General features: G+C 38.8%; 1 protein-coding gene across 8 annotated transcripts in view; it reads left to right on the plus strand.

Moving 5' to 3' along the window:
* The first annotated feature begins 4,287 nt into the window (after positions 1–4,287).
* Positions 4,288–15,624, plus strand: part of FAM168B (family with sequence similarity 168 member B) — a 35,621-nt gene continuing 24,284 nt past the window's right edge. For 3 of the 8 annotated variants that reach the window (XM_081262061.1, XM_081262062.1, XM_081262063.1), the window contains exons 1-2: positions 5,381–5,521; positions 11,851–11,931. In XM_081262061.1, the coding sequence (XP_081118187.1) occupies positions 5,488–5,521; positions 11,851–11,931 (115 nt within the window). In that variant the 5' untranslated portion in view covers positions 5,381–5,487. The other 5 variants (XM_081262065.1, XM_081262067.1, XM_081262066.1 and 2 more) reach the window with 5 other exon arrangements.

Consider the following 15,624-nt stretch of genomic DNA (forward strand, 5'->3'; position numbering starts at 1 on the left):
TTCCTTTTGTATGAACTCCCCTCATTTTTCTGTTAAGATTTAGAATTTCTAGGTTGGGGATGTGGCTCAAGCTGTAGCGTGCTCGCCTGGCATATGTGCGGCCCGGGTTCGATCCTCAGCACCACATACAAACAACAATGTTGTGTCCGCTGATAACTAAAAAATAAATATTAAAAATTAAAAAAAAAAGATTTAGAATTTCTAATTGCTAAGAGTTATCTCTTTAATATTCTTTCTCAGAATATTAAAGAGATAACTCTTTCTCCATGATATGTGTTGGGGCTATTTCTTCCTTATTAATTATTTGTCTTCTGATTTTGCTTATCATGCCTTTTTTAAATTTTTTTTTTTTTTTGAGGTGCTAAGGGATTGAACCCTGGGCCTAGTGCATGTAAGGCAAGCACTCTACCAACTGAGCTATATTCCCAGCCTTGGTTTGTTTGTTTGTTTGCTTATCATGCTTTTAGCCAAACTTTTTTATAGTCATGTCTTCTGGATTTTGAGTATTACAAAGACCTTCTTGACTCTAGGATTAAAAAGCAATGTCCTGGGGCTGGGGCTGTAGCTCAGTGGTAGAGCACTTACCTTGCATGTGTGAGGCACTGGGTTCGATCCTCAGCACCACATAAATATAAACAAATAAAATAAAGGCATGCTGTCCATCTACAACTACAAAATAAATACATACAAAGAAATGTCCTCATTTTCTTCTTGTTCTTTTTTTTCAATTTTTTACAACTTTTTAAATATTTATTTTAGTTGACAGACCTTTATTTTATTCATTTATTTGTATGTAGTGCTGAGAATTGAACCCAGTGTCTCACACATGCAAAGCAAGTGTTCTACCACTGAGCCACAACCCCAGGCCCTCTTCTTGTTCTTTTATGATTGTATGGAATATATTTATACCATTTTAGTTTGGAGTTTATCTTTGTATATGGGATGAGGCATACACCCAATTTTATATTTTTTCAGATGGCTATATTTCAGTGCCAATACATTTATGGAATAGTTCCATCTTAATCTCAGTGATTTGAAATGCTCTACCCCCCCCCACATTTTTTATTGGTGCATTTTAGTTGTATATAATAATAGGATTTGTTGTTACATATTCATACATGCATACAGCATAACACTGTAATTTGGACAATTTGGATCCCCAGCACTTGCTCCCTACAACCCCTCCTCTCACCCCCTGGTCTCCCTAGTTTATTCTGATCTCTCTTTGGAGATGTTGTCAGATACCAAATTCCTCAAATTGTTGGGTACAGTGGGGCATGCCTATAATCCCAGCAGCCCAGGAGGCTGAGGCAGGAGGACTGAAAGTTCATAGCCAGTCTCAGCAAATTATTGAGTCCCTAAGCAACTCAGTGAAACCCTGTCCCTCAATAAAATATAAAAAAGGATTGGGGATGTGGCTCAGTGGTTAAGTGCCCCTGGGTTCAATTCCCAGTACACAAACGAAAAAGAGGAAAATAAAAACCAAAACTGTCTCTAAATTCCTCAAATTACTCCAGTGTATTTCAGAATTTTCTATTATATTTCATTGGACTATGCATGCACTAGCAATATAGTGTCTCATAAATTAAGGCTGGTAAGTCTAGTGTTCTTGTCACTTTTTTTTTTTTTTTTTGGAGCTGGGGATTGAACCCAGTGTTTTTACACATGCTAGGCAAATGTTTTACCACTAAACTACATTTCCAGCCCCTTTGTTATGCTTTATTTTCAAAGTTTTCCTAGAATATACACTTGCCTTTTATATTTCTTGTTGATTTCCCCCATTCATACATTAGAATCATTTCATCTGGCATGGTGGCCTACACCTATGATTCCAGTGACTCAGGAGGGTTCAGAACTTAGTGAAACCCTGTCTTATTTTTTTTTATTATTAGTTGTTCAAAACATTACAAAATTCTTGACATATCATATTTCATACATTTGATTCAAGCGGATTATGAACTCCCATTTTACCCTATATACATATTGCAGATTCACATCGGTTACACATCCACTTTTTTACCTACTGCCATACTAGTGTATGTGTATTCTGCTGCCTTTCCTATCCTCTACTATCCCCCCTCCCCTCCCCTTCCCTCCCCTCCCTTCCCATCTTCTCTCCCTACCCCATCTACTGTAATTCATTTCTCTCTCTTGCTTTTTCCCCCCTTTCCCCTCACTTCCTTTTATATGTAATTTTGTATAACAATGAGGGTCTCCTTCCTTTACCATGCAATTTCCTTTCTCTCTTTCCCTCCCCCCTCTCGTCCCTGATTAGTGGTGTCTTCTTCTCATGCTCTTCCTCTCTATTCTGTTCTTAGTTGCTCTTCTTATATCAAAGAAGACATTTGGCATTTATTTTTAAGGGATTGGCTAGCTTCACTTAGCATAATCTGCTCTAGTGCCATCCATTTCCCTGCAAATTCCATGATTTTGTCATTTTTTAGTGCAGAGTAATACTCCATTGTGTATAAATGCCACATTTTTTTATCCATTCATCTATTGAAGGGCATCTAGGTTGGTTCCACAGTCTAGCTATTGTGAATTGTGCTGCTATGAACATTGTTGTAGCAGTGTCCCTATAGTACGCTCTTTTAAGGTCTTTAGGGAATAGTCCAAGAAGGGGAATAGCTGGGTCAAATGGTAGTTCCATTCCCAGCTTTCCAAGGAATCTCCATACTGCTTTCCAAATTGGCAGCACCAAGTGAAACCCTGTCTTAAAATAAAAAATAAAAAAGAGTTGGAAGGGGCTAGGGTTGTGGCTCAGCGGTAGAGCGCTCGCCTAGCACGAGCAGGACCTGGGTTCGATTCTCAGCACCACATAAAAAAAGGCATTGTGTTGTGTCCATTTACACCAAATAAATAAATATTTGAAAAAAAAAAGAGTTGGGAATGTAGCTTAGTGATAGCCTTTGGGTTCAATCCTTAGTATAAAAAAAATCACTTATCTAGTTAAAAAGTTTTCAGTTCTTTGTGCAATTCATAAATGAATTTCCTGCACATAGATTTTTTTCCAATTATATTCACTTACTCAAGAATGTGATGCTTTCCTCTATGTGTGATGTTTTCCTCTATGTATTTAAGTGTTCTTTTTAAATTCATATAGGACTATGTATTTAAGTGTTCTTTTTAAATTCATATAGGACTTACATAAATATTATTAAAAAGTTTATTGATAAGAATGATAATTTTATTTTTTGTACCATGGATTTAACCCAGGGGTGCTAAACCATTGAGCCACATCCCAAGTCTTTTGTATTTTTTAATTTTGAGACACTATTACTGAAGTTAGCCTTAAACTTGGACTCCTCCTGCCTCAGCCTCCTGAGTTGCTGGGATTACAAGCATGCAATACTGTGTCTGGCTATTATAAGTACAAGAACAAAAAGGAATGATTAAATTCTGTACTGTTATAGAACTCATTCATGTATTGTTAAGCTGGAAAATAGTGGAAATCAAATCACCATGCTGTTTATATTTCAATGGATATATTTAAAAGTGTATTGTCTTAATTTTGTTTATAATGATCAATATTTGCACATTCTAGAAGTTGTATCAAACTACAGGTTGAACATTCCTAATTTGAAAATTTGAAATCCAAAATTCAGAACTTTTTGAACATGACACTAGAAATGGCATATTCCATAACATAATACTTTGTTTCAAGTACAAAATTACTTATAGATTGTATACAAAATATGTATAAGGCACTTAGGAAACATAAAGAAATTTGTGCTTAAAGGAAAAGATAAATGAATTTATGTTTAAACTTGGGCCCCATTCCCAAGATATCTCATTATGTATATGCAAATATTCCAAAAAAACATATATATCCAAACCCTAAAACACCTCTGGTCCCAAGCAGTTTAGATTAGGGAGACTCAACCTGTATTTTAACCCCCACTGAAATTCAATAGATGTCAACTGAAGAACCTTTAGTTGGAAAGGCAGCTGATGCTGCTCAAGAGTAGAGTTGCCCTCTGCTTGGGCAAGTGTTGGGTAGCCTGATAGGGCTCTTTCTGCTAAGTAGAGGCCCATGAGGTGGTTCTGCTCTGCCTGGCACAATGGGACTAACCCCTCCATCCTCTACTCAGCACCCTATCATTTGTGACCAAGGTAAGCTCTTGATCACTGGCTCTCAGTTCAGGCAGGGAACTTGTTTGTGGGTATTATTCATGTTAGAGAAGGGAAAGTAACTCTGAGGAAGATGAAAGCCAGGATTTCCCAGTTGATCAAACACAATGAAGCCAGAGCTTGGGGGTTTTGAATGACGCGTCCGTCTCTTAGGAGTTGTGTGTTTTGTTACTTTATTTGTGCAGTGCTGGGCCTCAAGCATGTAAGCAAGTGCTCCACTACTGAGCTCCACCCTGAGGTGCGTTCTTAAAGTCGGTGAATCTCGGCGCAGATTCCTCATCCTGACCTAAAGGGAAGCAGGGCTTTCAAAGCAGTGCTTGGCAGAGTGCGTACCACACCCACGGGGCCCACGCCACACGAGGAGGGCCCACCAGCAGAAGAAACAGAGGTCGCCGCCCCACGCGGCGGAGCCGGATTGCCGGGATAGCGTCGCTAGCGAGGAGACCTGGGCAGCGGACGGCCGAAGAAGGTGGTGATCCAGGACTGTCACTCTCTCGCCGCAGGGGCTGTTTCATTTAGGCGAACCCAAGCACACTTCCTTCACAAGAAGTTAACAAATACTATAACTATGTCCCGGCACGTTCTTTTCTCTATTCTGTTTTAACCTTGTGCAACTCGACCGCCGCCTACTAGAGGAAGCCCTCAGCGCCAGCTAGGGTCTCCGGATTCCGCGCGAACAGGCGTGTCAGCCCATCCGGGCGTCTCGCGCACGCAGGCAGGAGCGCGCACGCCGTCGCGTCACGCGCCACGCGCGTCCCCGGTCCGGCGCGCTCCGGGCGGAAGTGAGGTCTGTGGCTCCGGTGCTGCGAAGCGTCGGAGTGGAGCGCGGGCTGCGGAGAGGCGGGTCGGGCGGAGCAGAGCAAACGCGAGTGCGGCCCCCGAGCGGCGGCGGAGACGCGGGCCGAGCGGCTCAGTCCGCATCGGAACAGGCCTCCGTGGCGCTAACCCTCGCCTTGACCCTCGACCCATCCCGCCCAGGCGGGCGAGCGCTGGTTACCCAGGCCCAGGCCGCCTCGCGCGGCTCGGTGAGTGGGGCTGCTTGGCGGGGGCGGCACGCACGCCCTCCCCAGCCCCGGCCGGCGGGCGGGCGGGCCGGGGCGGTGGCGCGGACGGAAGTGCAGTGCTTTGTGCGACCAGCTCGGGGCGGCGCCAAGGTCGGGCCGGTGGCTGGGGGTCGCTGGGCGCCAGACTGGGCCCTGCTGCGCTTTGTCCGCTGGCCGGGCGGGGGCCCGGGCGCGGGCAGGTGCTGTCTGTGTGGCTGGGGGCTGCGGCCCAGGTGGCCAGCCAGGGGGGTATTCATGGCGCAGGGATGTCCTCTCGGCCTTTTAAAGGTCGCAGTCACCAGAGCAAGAGAGTATGGAAAACAGGGGAACATTGGGGTGGCGTTTCTGTAAGTCAGATTTGGTATTCTTGGGTTTAATCATTTCGAATTATTCACTTTGTCTACAAAGTAAGATTCATTTGCTTTGTGGAAATTGAGCGTCCTCCCCTTGCTTGAAAAGGCACCATTTAAATTTAAATTAAGCTTTTAAGATTTTCTTCAGAAAGGACATTTTGTGGCACCGTGTGGGTAAACTTTGAAAAAACAAAGTGCACCTTTCCAGTGTCCACAAACAGGGTGTTTCTCCTTTGTAGTGTGTGCGAATCCAGTGGATTGTATGAGTTAATGTTTAATCATTAAAATCACTCATAAACATGTTTTGGAGTGTTTTGGCATGCACAAAAGCTTTAAAGAAGATTTATGTAGTTCATTTTCCTTAAAATTTCCAGTCATCCTTGTATAATTTCAGATTACTTTCTTAAATATTATGAAAGGTTTTAGGTTTTTAAATTTGGCTTTGGCAATTATAAGGCATTTAAACTTTTGTAGGTGAAGAAGTTAGTGGGTTGTTTTTGCTTGTCAGTGAAGACTTCAGCAGTCTAAGGTTACATTTTGTAATGTTAACTACTGTGGTGGAAATTATGAAAATTTTACCTTTCCTGGTCCTTACAAAGTGCACTGAATTTGGTAGAGTGCGTTCTCATGCAGTATTTTCAGGTTACCAGTATTTTCAGCTTTGCATTCAAGCTTTCAAATAAGTTAAAATTAGTTGTGATTTTGACTAAAGGAAAGTTTAGGTCTGGTGGGAGGCGCTGCAGGCTTCTAGTTGGAGACTGCTGACTTATAAGATGCTCCTGGGTGTTCACTTTGCAGCAGTCACTGAAAATGTCCAAGCAGATAGTGTCCTTTTTCTGCCTCCTGCCTTTCAGAATAGTAAAAGGATTTAGGCTGTGCCCTAAGGCAAGTTCCTGAAACTCCAAAGGAAGGAGGGAGCAGCATGTGCTGTTACTGCCCAAACCTTCTTATTAGAACCTAATATGTTAAGATTTACTGTAAACTAGTTTTTAACCCATATTCATTTTAAGATTAAACAGAATTGTAACTTGAAAATTATTTGAATTCCAAACACTGGGAAATTAAGAAAAGCATAATGCTGTAAAAGTAGATGACAATTTTGGGGAAAAAAATCTGAAGTGCATTTAAAATATTTTAATTTTTTACAGGCTCTGTGGTTTAAAGGGAAATTTTTGTCTTTCTAGCTTGTCTTATATAGACAGTTTCTTTTCCTGCACCAATTGGAACAGTTTTTAAACAGCAGTGTACCAGCACAATAGACTAATTCTTCACTCATGTCTATGTTTCCCTGAAGTCTGTCCAAGTGTATTGTGCAGAAATTTGTGAATTTCTCCCAGTAGACTGCATATGTTGGTAGTGAAAGTAGACTGGGGAGAGTGGAGAACTTTCTTTTATTATGTGCTTTTCTGGATGATGTCAGATGTTACTGAGAAGTTCCAGTGTTGATTAAAGAGTATTGTATGTTGTATATTGGAGTCTCTGAAAGAGAGTTCAAGCCCCATAAAATCAGGGTTGTTGATAGGAAATCTAAAACATCAGGCTTTAAAAAAATTTTTAATATAATTTTTAGTTGTAGATGGGCACAAAACCTTTTTTTAAAAAAATTTATTTTTATGTGGTGCTGAGGATTGAACCCAGTGCTTCACAAGTGCTAAGACAAGTGCTCTACCACTGAGCCACAACCCCAGCCCCTAAAATTTTATTATTACTATTTTGTGTAGGAGCTTTGTTTATTTACTTAGATCATGAAATACTTTAAAACTAGAGATGATGCAGTGATGGCTTTTTAATTTTAAAGATTCCTGATTGTTCTGATTGGGATTTTCAGGTTGAGGAATTTTTGCTGTCATCAAATCTAAGATTTTTCTTTTCTTGTGTAGGTGTCAAACCGCCCATAGTAATTCTGACAGTTGAATCATTTCAAGTGGAAAACTTTAAAGAAGTGGTACCCTGTGGTTCCAGCCTTGCGATTGGGTTCCTTGGTCTAAGCCAAGTCAGAACTAGGAAACTGGTGGTTTCTGGATAACTAGTGGCCTTAGATTCCAGGCAGGTTGGTGATGTTTTTTTTTTTCTTTCGTTTTTCATTATGCAACTGAAAAAAGTGCAGTACACTATATGCTCATGTATGCAACATCCTGATGTACAGATTATTAGCATTTTACTGTATTTGCCCATTTTGGTTGAAGTGTTTTAAATTAAAGACATGTCTTTATGTACTTTAATATGTATCTCTAAAAAATTATGTATACATGCAACCTCAAATGTACTACACATAACGTATCATCTGATACTAATTTGGGTTTTGTTCCAAATATCCTTAAAAAATTTTTTTTACAGTTTTTAAACTCTAAATCAGAATCCATACAAAATCTGTTTGTTTCCTTTATGTCTAATCTTATTTAAAAAAAAATTTTTTTGTAGTTGTAGATGGATAGAATGCCTTTATTTTATTTTTATGTGGTGCTGAGGATCAAACCCAGTGCCTCACACATGCTAGACAAGTGCTCTGCCACTGAGCTACAGCCCCAGCCCATAATCTATTTTAATCTAGGACTGCCCCCACCCCTGTGCCTTTTTTTCAGATGAATGACTTATTGAAGAAACTGGGTCATTTGTCCTCCAGAATGCCCCATCTTTTGGTTTTGCCTGATTCCTCCATACCTCCAACTCCTTGACTTTTCCGCAGAACTGGAAGTTAGAGGCATAAAAATATATTTGACTTTTGTAGCAGTACATCTTTGATGATACATAGTAATTCATATTTCATCATGTAAGGATGCAGATAGTTAAGTAATTTGACTCTTAGTGATGTTAGGTTTGATCTTTAGGTTCAGGTTTCAAGTCTACTAATCAGTAAACAGATTATGTTTCAGTAACTCTGAACTCAAGTTAATATTACTATGATAAATCCCATATGTTCTGTTGAATAATTCTTCAGTTATTCTTGCACATTCAAAAAATACTTAAGAACTTCACTTTGTGAGATGGAGAGAGGCCATGTGGATCAAGGAATTTCCTCAGTTCTTTGGGATTATAGTATTGGGGGAATGAACAAATAACTTGAGCTTTTTTGGTGTTTGTTCAGAGAGATGTGTCTGTTATAAGTTATTTTTTTGCCTCTGTCAAATTGTTACAAAACTGCAACACTTTCATTAATCCTGTAATATTTTATCTACATGTAACTTTTAATTCATTAAAATGTTTTAATAACTTTAGAAAATATATATTATCAGCTTCTGAGGAAGTAGAAATTCTTTCAGGAAATGTAATCTCAATTCAGACGTGGTTCTGTGAAATTTTTAGTGGCACGTGGGTTAAACTGTATCATTAGAGGTCTAGACTGTAAGGCTATGGAAGGGGAGCCTCGTGGTTTCCAGTGTATTTGAGGTTTTTTTTTTTTTGTTTTTTTTTTTGCAATTTTTGGCTATCACAGCACAGTGATAATTTGTGTAGTTTTTGATGTATAGTTTTCATTTTGTATACCTAGGAATGTAGTTTTCATTTTGTATACATAGGAATGGTATATACCCAGGGAATGGGTTTTGCTATTTATGAGCTTCATTGCCTGTCATACGATAGCTGCTTGCTCAGCCCAGCCCACATTTAAGGGTCTCCACCTGCTTGTAACCTAACCTGTTTCTCCATAGTCATTTATTGCTGATTCCTACTTGTAACCTAAGCTCCAGATATGCCCAGCCGTCTAATATTTGCAATATGGGTCTTGAATTTTCTCATTCCTGTGGCTAGTTGTGAAATTTGGAAATGCTGCCTCTTGAATCATGTTTCCTGATTATTCCTCCCTCCCCTATTGAATTTTTGCTCTCTCCATTCAGCTCTTAGAACAATTTATTCACTTGTGACTCTTAATACTCTGCCCTGTATCACAATTATTCATGATTTTTGTTTTAATTCTTATAGGCCCGTGCTGTTCAGAATAATAGCTGTAACTTACATCTGATTATTTAAGCTGAAAATTCAGTTACCATATTTGGACAGCACAGACATAGTTTCCAACTTTGCAGAAAATTCTGTTGGACAGTGCTTTTTCTAGATTGTAAATTCAGAAGGGAGGTACTGTGACTTCCTCCTTTCTCCATGGCTTTTGCGCGGTGTTTTGTTAATCTCATGTTCAGTTAAGAAAATAAAATTAGATTTTGGCACAGAATGCAGAGAACTAGAGTTTGGGAAATATTTATTTCTTGAGAAATGATAGTTAAACCTGAGAAGTTAATGAAGTATTTGAGGACCTTCATGATTCCTATGTTGTAGATCTCCAAGAGTAGGTTAAAAGTGTAGAGGAATTGGATTTGGCAATTGCCAGTTTGGGGGATAAAACACAATTGATCCTTCTGCTTACCTGCTTCCTTTCTTGTTTTTTCTTTATTTTGTAGGTCTGTGCTGTCCAGTGTGGTAGTCCTGGACATATGTGACTAAGTTGAAGTTAAATAAAGATGAAACATGAGATCTTGCACCAGCCACATTTTTTCAGGTGTTCATAGTCACTCTAGGCAAGTGGCTGCCATAATGAACATCAGGAAGGGGAGAACATTCTGATTAAGATATCATTTAACTGTAGTTTTGGATGTAGCAAATCTAGCTTTGGTTTAAAAGTCTTAAAAAAAAAAATTGTTCTGTTGATAAATGCCCTTATCTCTGATGCTGTCAATTTATTCTTACTGAATTTGTTACAGAGGCTAAGGTTGTGAGCTAGTCTATTCTGCATACTGAACTGCTTAGCTGTGACTTATGAGTTAGGTGAGCTGAAAATTTGAAGTGCTTCATTTTTGTGTTTTGTCTTTATTTTTATTTATTTATTTATTTTTGTGGTGCTGGGGATTGAACCCAGGGTCTTGTGCATGCTAGGCAAGCACTCTGCCAACTGAGCTATATCCCCAGCCCTGTGTTTTGTCTTTAATGGAATTAAAAAACTAGAATTTTAAAGTGTGTGTGTGTGTTTAAGAAAGTGAGTAGGTAATTGAACCTATTTTGTATTAGACATTGTTATTGGTGAATTAGAGCTATCAAAGAAAACAGCACCAAGTGTATGTTCTCTGCTTTTGTGGTCCTGTATTCTAATTGGGCATGTGGAGAAGGCATACACTGGAAAGGTAAACTAATGTACATGTAATGTGTGGGTTGTCCTACCCCCCCACCCCTGCCCCCAATTAAAAAACAGAACTTTTAGCCAGGAGTCCTGGTGCTCACCTGTAGACTCACCTACTTGAGAGTCTGAGGTAGGAGAATCAGTTGAGCCCAAGAGTTTGCTTGAACAACATAGACCCACATCTCAAAAACAAACATCAAAAAAAAAAAAAAAAAAAAAAGGAAAAGGAAAAAAGAAGTGTGGGGAACTTTTTCAGAGCAGTTTTAGATTCACAGCAATATTCAGCAAAAAAATTCAGAGTGCCATACATACTTCTTTCCTCACACAGTTTTTATGTAAATTAAAGATCATCTTGCTCTTTTCAGTCACATAATCCCTGGGGCCAAAAAAGAATGACTTACTGGATGAGGACTAGGGAAAGCTCATACTTAAGTTGAGAATCTTATTTTAGTTAGGGAAGGAACAGAATCATGTTTGAACTTTTCAGGAAAAAAAAAAGATTAGTGAGTTTTAGAACATTGAGTGGGTTAATGAATAGCTGGGCTGTAAGCTAATTTTTCTTTTTTTAGGAAAAAAAATCAAGTTATTTTTTAAAATACAGAAAAGTGAGGAGGAACACTAAACCCAACTCATGTAGAGATAATTACCTTTATGTTTTTATGTTTTCTTCCACACTTATTTCCATGTGTTGGAGGTGCCAGTGACCATAAGTTGATGTAAATTTGGGCTCAGTATTGTACCCTACTTTTTTCACTTAACATTGTATCAATCTTGTCCTTTTTTGTGGACCCAGGATCAAGCCCAGGGCCTAGTGCTTGCCAAGCAAGCTCTCTTAACACTGAGGTATACCTCCATTTTCCTTAAATGATTTTTTAAAAGCACCTGCATATTTCATGGCTTGGATATATCTTAACTGTTCTTTATTAAAAGGACATTTAGGTTATTTGTAGAATGTTTTTTCTTATATAGAGAATATTTTTTCCTGTTAGTTTCTGATGGACTGAAGAGAGTTGTAAAGAACTGTTTATAACATCCTGGTTGGGCATTAATTAAAACATTTGGCGTTCATTTTGTGTTGTCTGCTAGTTGGGAGAAGCATGAAACACCTTTTAGATAGGCTAGAGAAAGATTCTTAGTACCTGCTCTTTTGGGGACTGATACTGGAGAAAAATCTTGAGAACAAAAACACTTGGCTAAATCACTTTTTTTTTCCTTTTAGTTCTTGAAATCATGAATCCCGTTTATAGCCCTGGATCTTCTGGGGTTCCCTATGCAAATGCCAAAGGAATTGGTTATCCAGGTAAGTGAGTAGAATTTTTCATTTTTGATCACTTGGTATATTTCCATAGCATTGAAAATATTTAGAGTGGACAAGGAAGAAGATAAATGAAAATGAAAAATTAAGAGACAAGACTGGCTTTGATCAAAGTTTAATTTAGTAGTTTCAGCAGTTGGGACCAGGATCTTGTTTATCTAAGTTGGTCTGGTAAGCCTCACTTCCTCATCTTAGCTTAATAGTAGTCACAGGTCCTATTTGTTCCTCCCCATTGTGGCTCAGCCCTCATAGCAATCTTTCACTTTATTTCTGCCCTGTAAGAAAGCCCCAAAGGCTTTTTATTTCCTATTTATATCATATCTAGGGTTTGTCCTGATGGAACTTTAGTTTCATCCCTGGGTCAGAGAGGACATACTTCAAACTAAGGCCTGAACAGTACTGAGTCAGCAATGGTTGTCCTGATTGGTGACTTTGAATAAAGGATAAGTATTTGCAATGTTATGATTTCTTTGTGGATTTTAATAATATGGTTGATAACCCTAAAACCTTGTTGTTACAAAATCCTTAGAAAATGAGCTGGGTACCGTGATGCATGCCTGTAATCCCAGTGGCTCTGGAGGCTGAGGCAGGAGGACTGTGAGTTCAAAGCCAGTCTGAGCAATTTAGCAAGTTCCCAAGCAACTCAGTAAGACCCTGTCTCTAAATAAAATATTTTAAAAAAGTGCTAGGCGGGGATGAGGTTGTGGCTCAGTAGTAGAGCGCTTGCCTAGCATGTGTGAGGTGCTGGGTTTGATCCTCAGCACTATATAAAAATAAATAAAATAAAGATACTGTGTCCAACTACAAATAAAAAAAATACTAAAAAAAAATAGTGCTGGAGATGGGCTTAGTGCCCCTGGGTTTAATCCCTGGGGTCAAAAAAGAAAAGAAAATGGAATAAAACATTTGCAAATGTATACCTGAACTTGCAGGAGGGAAAAGGATTGTCTAGGGCCAAATATGGGAGTGGTGTGAAACCATTTTATTTGACCATTAAGGTAAGGGGTCTGTCCAAGAGGTATTTGTTGTTTGTGGGTTGTAACAATCCACATGGGAATAGGCTTCAGATCTTGTGAGACAAGGAGTAGGAGTGGGCTCTCATCAATTAGTTTGATTTCTAGAGAGTTGATCTCCCAGGAAAGAGGTGGTCCCACCCAGAAGCTTGAGTCTGCATGGGCTCTGAGAAGGAGGGATGGCTTTCCTAAGACTTTGTAGCCATTTCCGGTATGTTTACAACACTGATTTGCATTACTGTGCATTTCCTAGGGGCTCCAGAAGTTTAGAAACCAACATAAAAAATATTCTTCAACTTGCATTTCCCCTAGAGCCCCTGACAGAAGAGAATGCATAAGGGCTGTGGAGGCATTTGTCCTCAACCCAGCTTGCGTGGGCTTCCCACAGACAAAATTCTGCCTGCTTGCATGAAAAATCATTATAAGACACAGGGTGCTGTCAGGTGAAAGTTACCAGTCATGACTGTTTGCTGTGTCACACCGACAATTTTAGAATAGTTACAAATGGAAAAGAAAGAATCAAAAACATAAGAAGGGAACAGTATGCTGGGAGAGAAAAAGTAACCAATCAGAACTTAAAAATGGCAAAAAAAAAAAAAAAAAAAAAGGACAAAATTCAGGTTAATTTGCTTGTAGAACACTGCTAAAATGAGAACCAGAAAGCAGTATTAGGATTGGGGGGGGGGAGGGGAGAATAGACTGGCTAAGAAGTTTGAGGAGAATGAAGTGCTCCAGGAAGCATAAACACCAGATCTGAATAGTGGTATTAATGCTGAAATGTGTATATTTGTTCTTCCTCTTTGGTTGGCCATTGACAGGGATTGGTAAACTCTACATGAAGGTCCAGGTAGTAAATATTTTAGAATTGTATAGCTACTCAACTCTGTCTCTGTAGCACAAAAGCAGCCTTTGGCAATACTCAGTGTGGTGTGTTCCAGTACAACTGTAAAAATGGGTGGTGGGCCCTGTGGGCTGTTGCTGACACTTGGTTAAGAGGATTTTTGGAGTAAGCTGCTTTTTTTACCCCCTCTCACATTTTTAATTTTATTTTGGGGTCTAAAAATTACATTTAAAAGAAAATTTCTGTAATTTTAAAGATGTTTAAAATTTTGTATCTTTTTACATAGTTTTTGCCTTCATTTCCTTATACTTATTTTCTATTTTCTTGGTTTTGAGATTTTTATGTCTCTCTTACTTCTATACAACTTTATGAGAGGGGCTGGAGTTGTAGCTCAGCGGTAGAGTGCTTGCCGAAGCTACGTGCGAGCCCCAGGGTTCAATCCCCAACACCACATAAAAACAAAATAAAGTAAAGGTGTTATGTCCAACTACAACTAAAAAATAAATTTAAAAAAAACTTTATGAGTGAGGTTTCAATGCAGGACTCTTGGTCATTTAAATCAGGGAGTCAAAAATATGGGAAGATGTGCCTGCAGGAGGTGGCCAGCATAATTTCAACCAAAAGCTGACAAGACATTTTAATATAGGAAAGTACTTTTGTGCTTTTTAAAAAAAAAATATTTATTTTTTTAGTTGTAGTTGGACACAATAACTTTATTCCATTCATTTATTTTTATGTGGTGCTAAGGATTGAATCCAGGGCTCTGCGCATGCTAGGCTAACGCTCTACTGCTGAGCCACAATCCCAGCCCCCTTTTGTGCTCTTTTATACTCTTACTGACAAATGGAGAGACTGGTTCTATTACTGTTATTTTTATTTACACTTAAATAGGAAACTCTTCTCAGAAGTGCTTTATATTTTGTTATAATTACTGATATAATTGATTTATATTCAGAATTTTGTTTTCTTTGCTCATTTTTCTCTTGCCATCATTTGGATTAATCAAATATTTTTATTTAATTCTTCTATTAGTTTTTTTTTTCACTATTCTCTTAATGGTTACTATAATACAACATTTTAAAAATCCTCTCTTTCTCCTTTTGTATTATTGTTGCCATGCCTTAAGACATTACTGTTTTTATTTTGTGCAGTCAACAGCTATTAACTCAGTTATTTGTAGTGCTCTTTATTGCTTTCTTTGTTGACACATTTCTGTCTGGGTCTTTGTTCTTTATCTGAATAACTCCCTTTAACACCCCCTCCCAATCCACAAACTTTAATTTTTTTTTTAAAGTTATAGGTGGACACAATATGGTTATTTATTTATTTTTTTTATGTGGTGCTGAGGATCGAACCCGGTGCCTCACACATGGTAGGTGAGTTCTCTACCTCTGAGCCACAACCTCAGCCCTGTAAATAATGTTTTTTTGTTGTTGTTGTTATTGTTGTGCTGGGGATTGAACCCATGGCCTTGTGCATGCCAGGCAAGCACTTACCAACTGAGTTATATCCCCAGTCTCACAAGCTTTTAATAGATTAAAATAGAAATTTTATTCTCTCCCAGTCCTGGATACAGAAGTTTGAAATTAAGATATGGGTAGGGCTACAGTCCTTGCTTTTTCTAGTTTCTGGCATTGCAGGTCATCCTACACTGGTAGCCCTGGGGCCACATCAATCCCATTTCTGCTTCCATAGTCAAAACCTCTGCTTCTCTTTTGTGTCTATTCTTTAAAGTCACTTGTCATTGGATTTAGGGCTCACCTGAGCAGTCAAGGATGATCTCATTTCAAGATCCTGAGTCATATTTGCTAAGTCTTATTTCAA

Source organism: Spermophilus citellus (assembly GCF_964194105.1).
Source record: "Spermophilus citellus genome assembly, chromosome: 11".
NCBI lineage: Eukaryota > Metazoa > Chordata > Mammalia > Rodentia > Sciuridae > Spermophilus > Spermophilus citellus.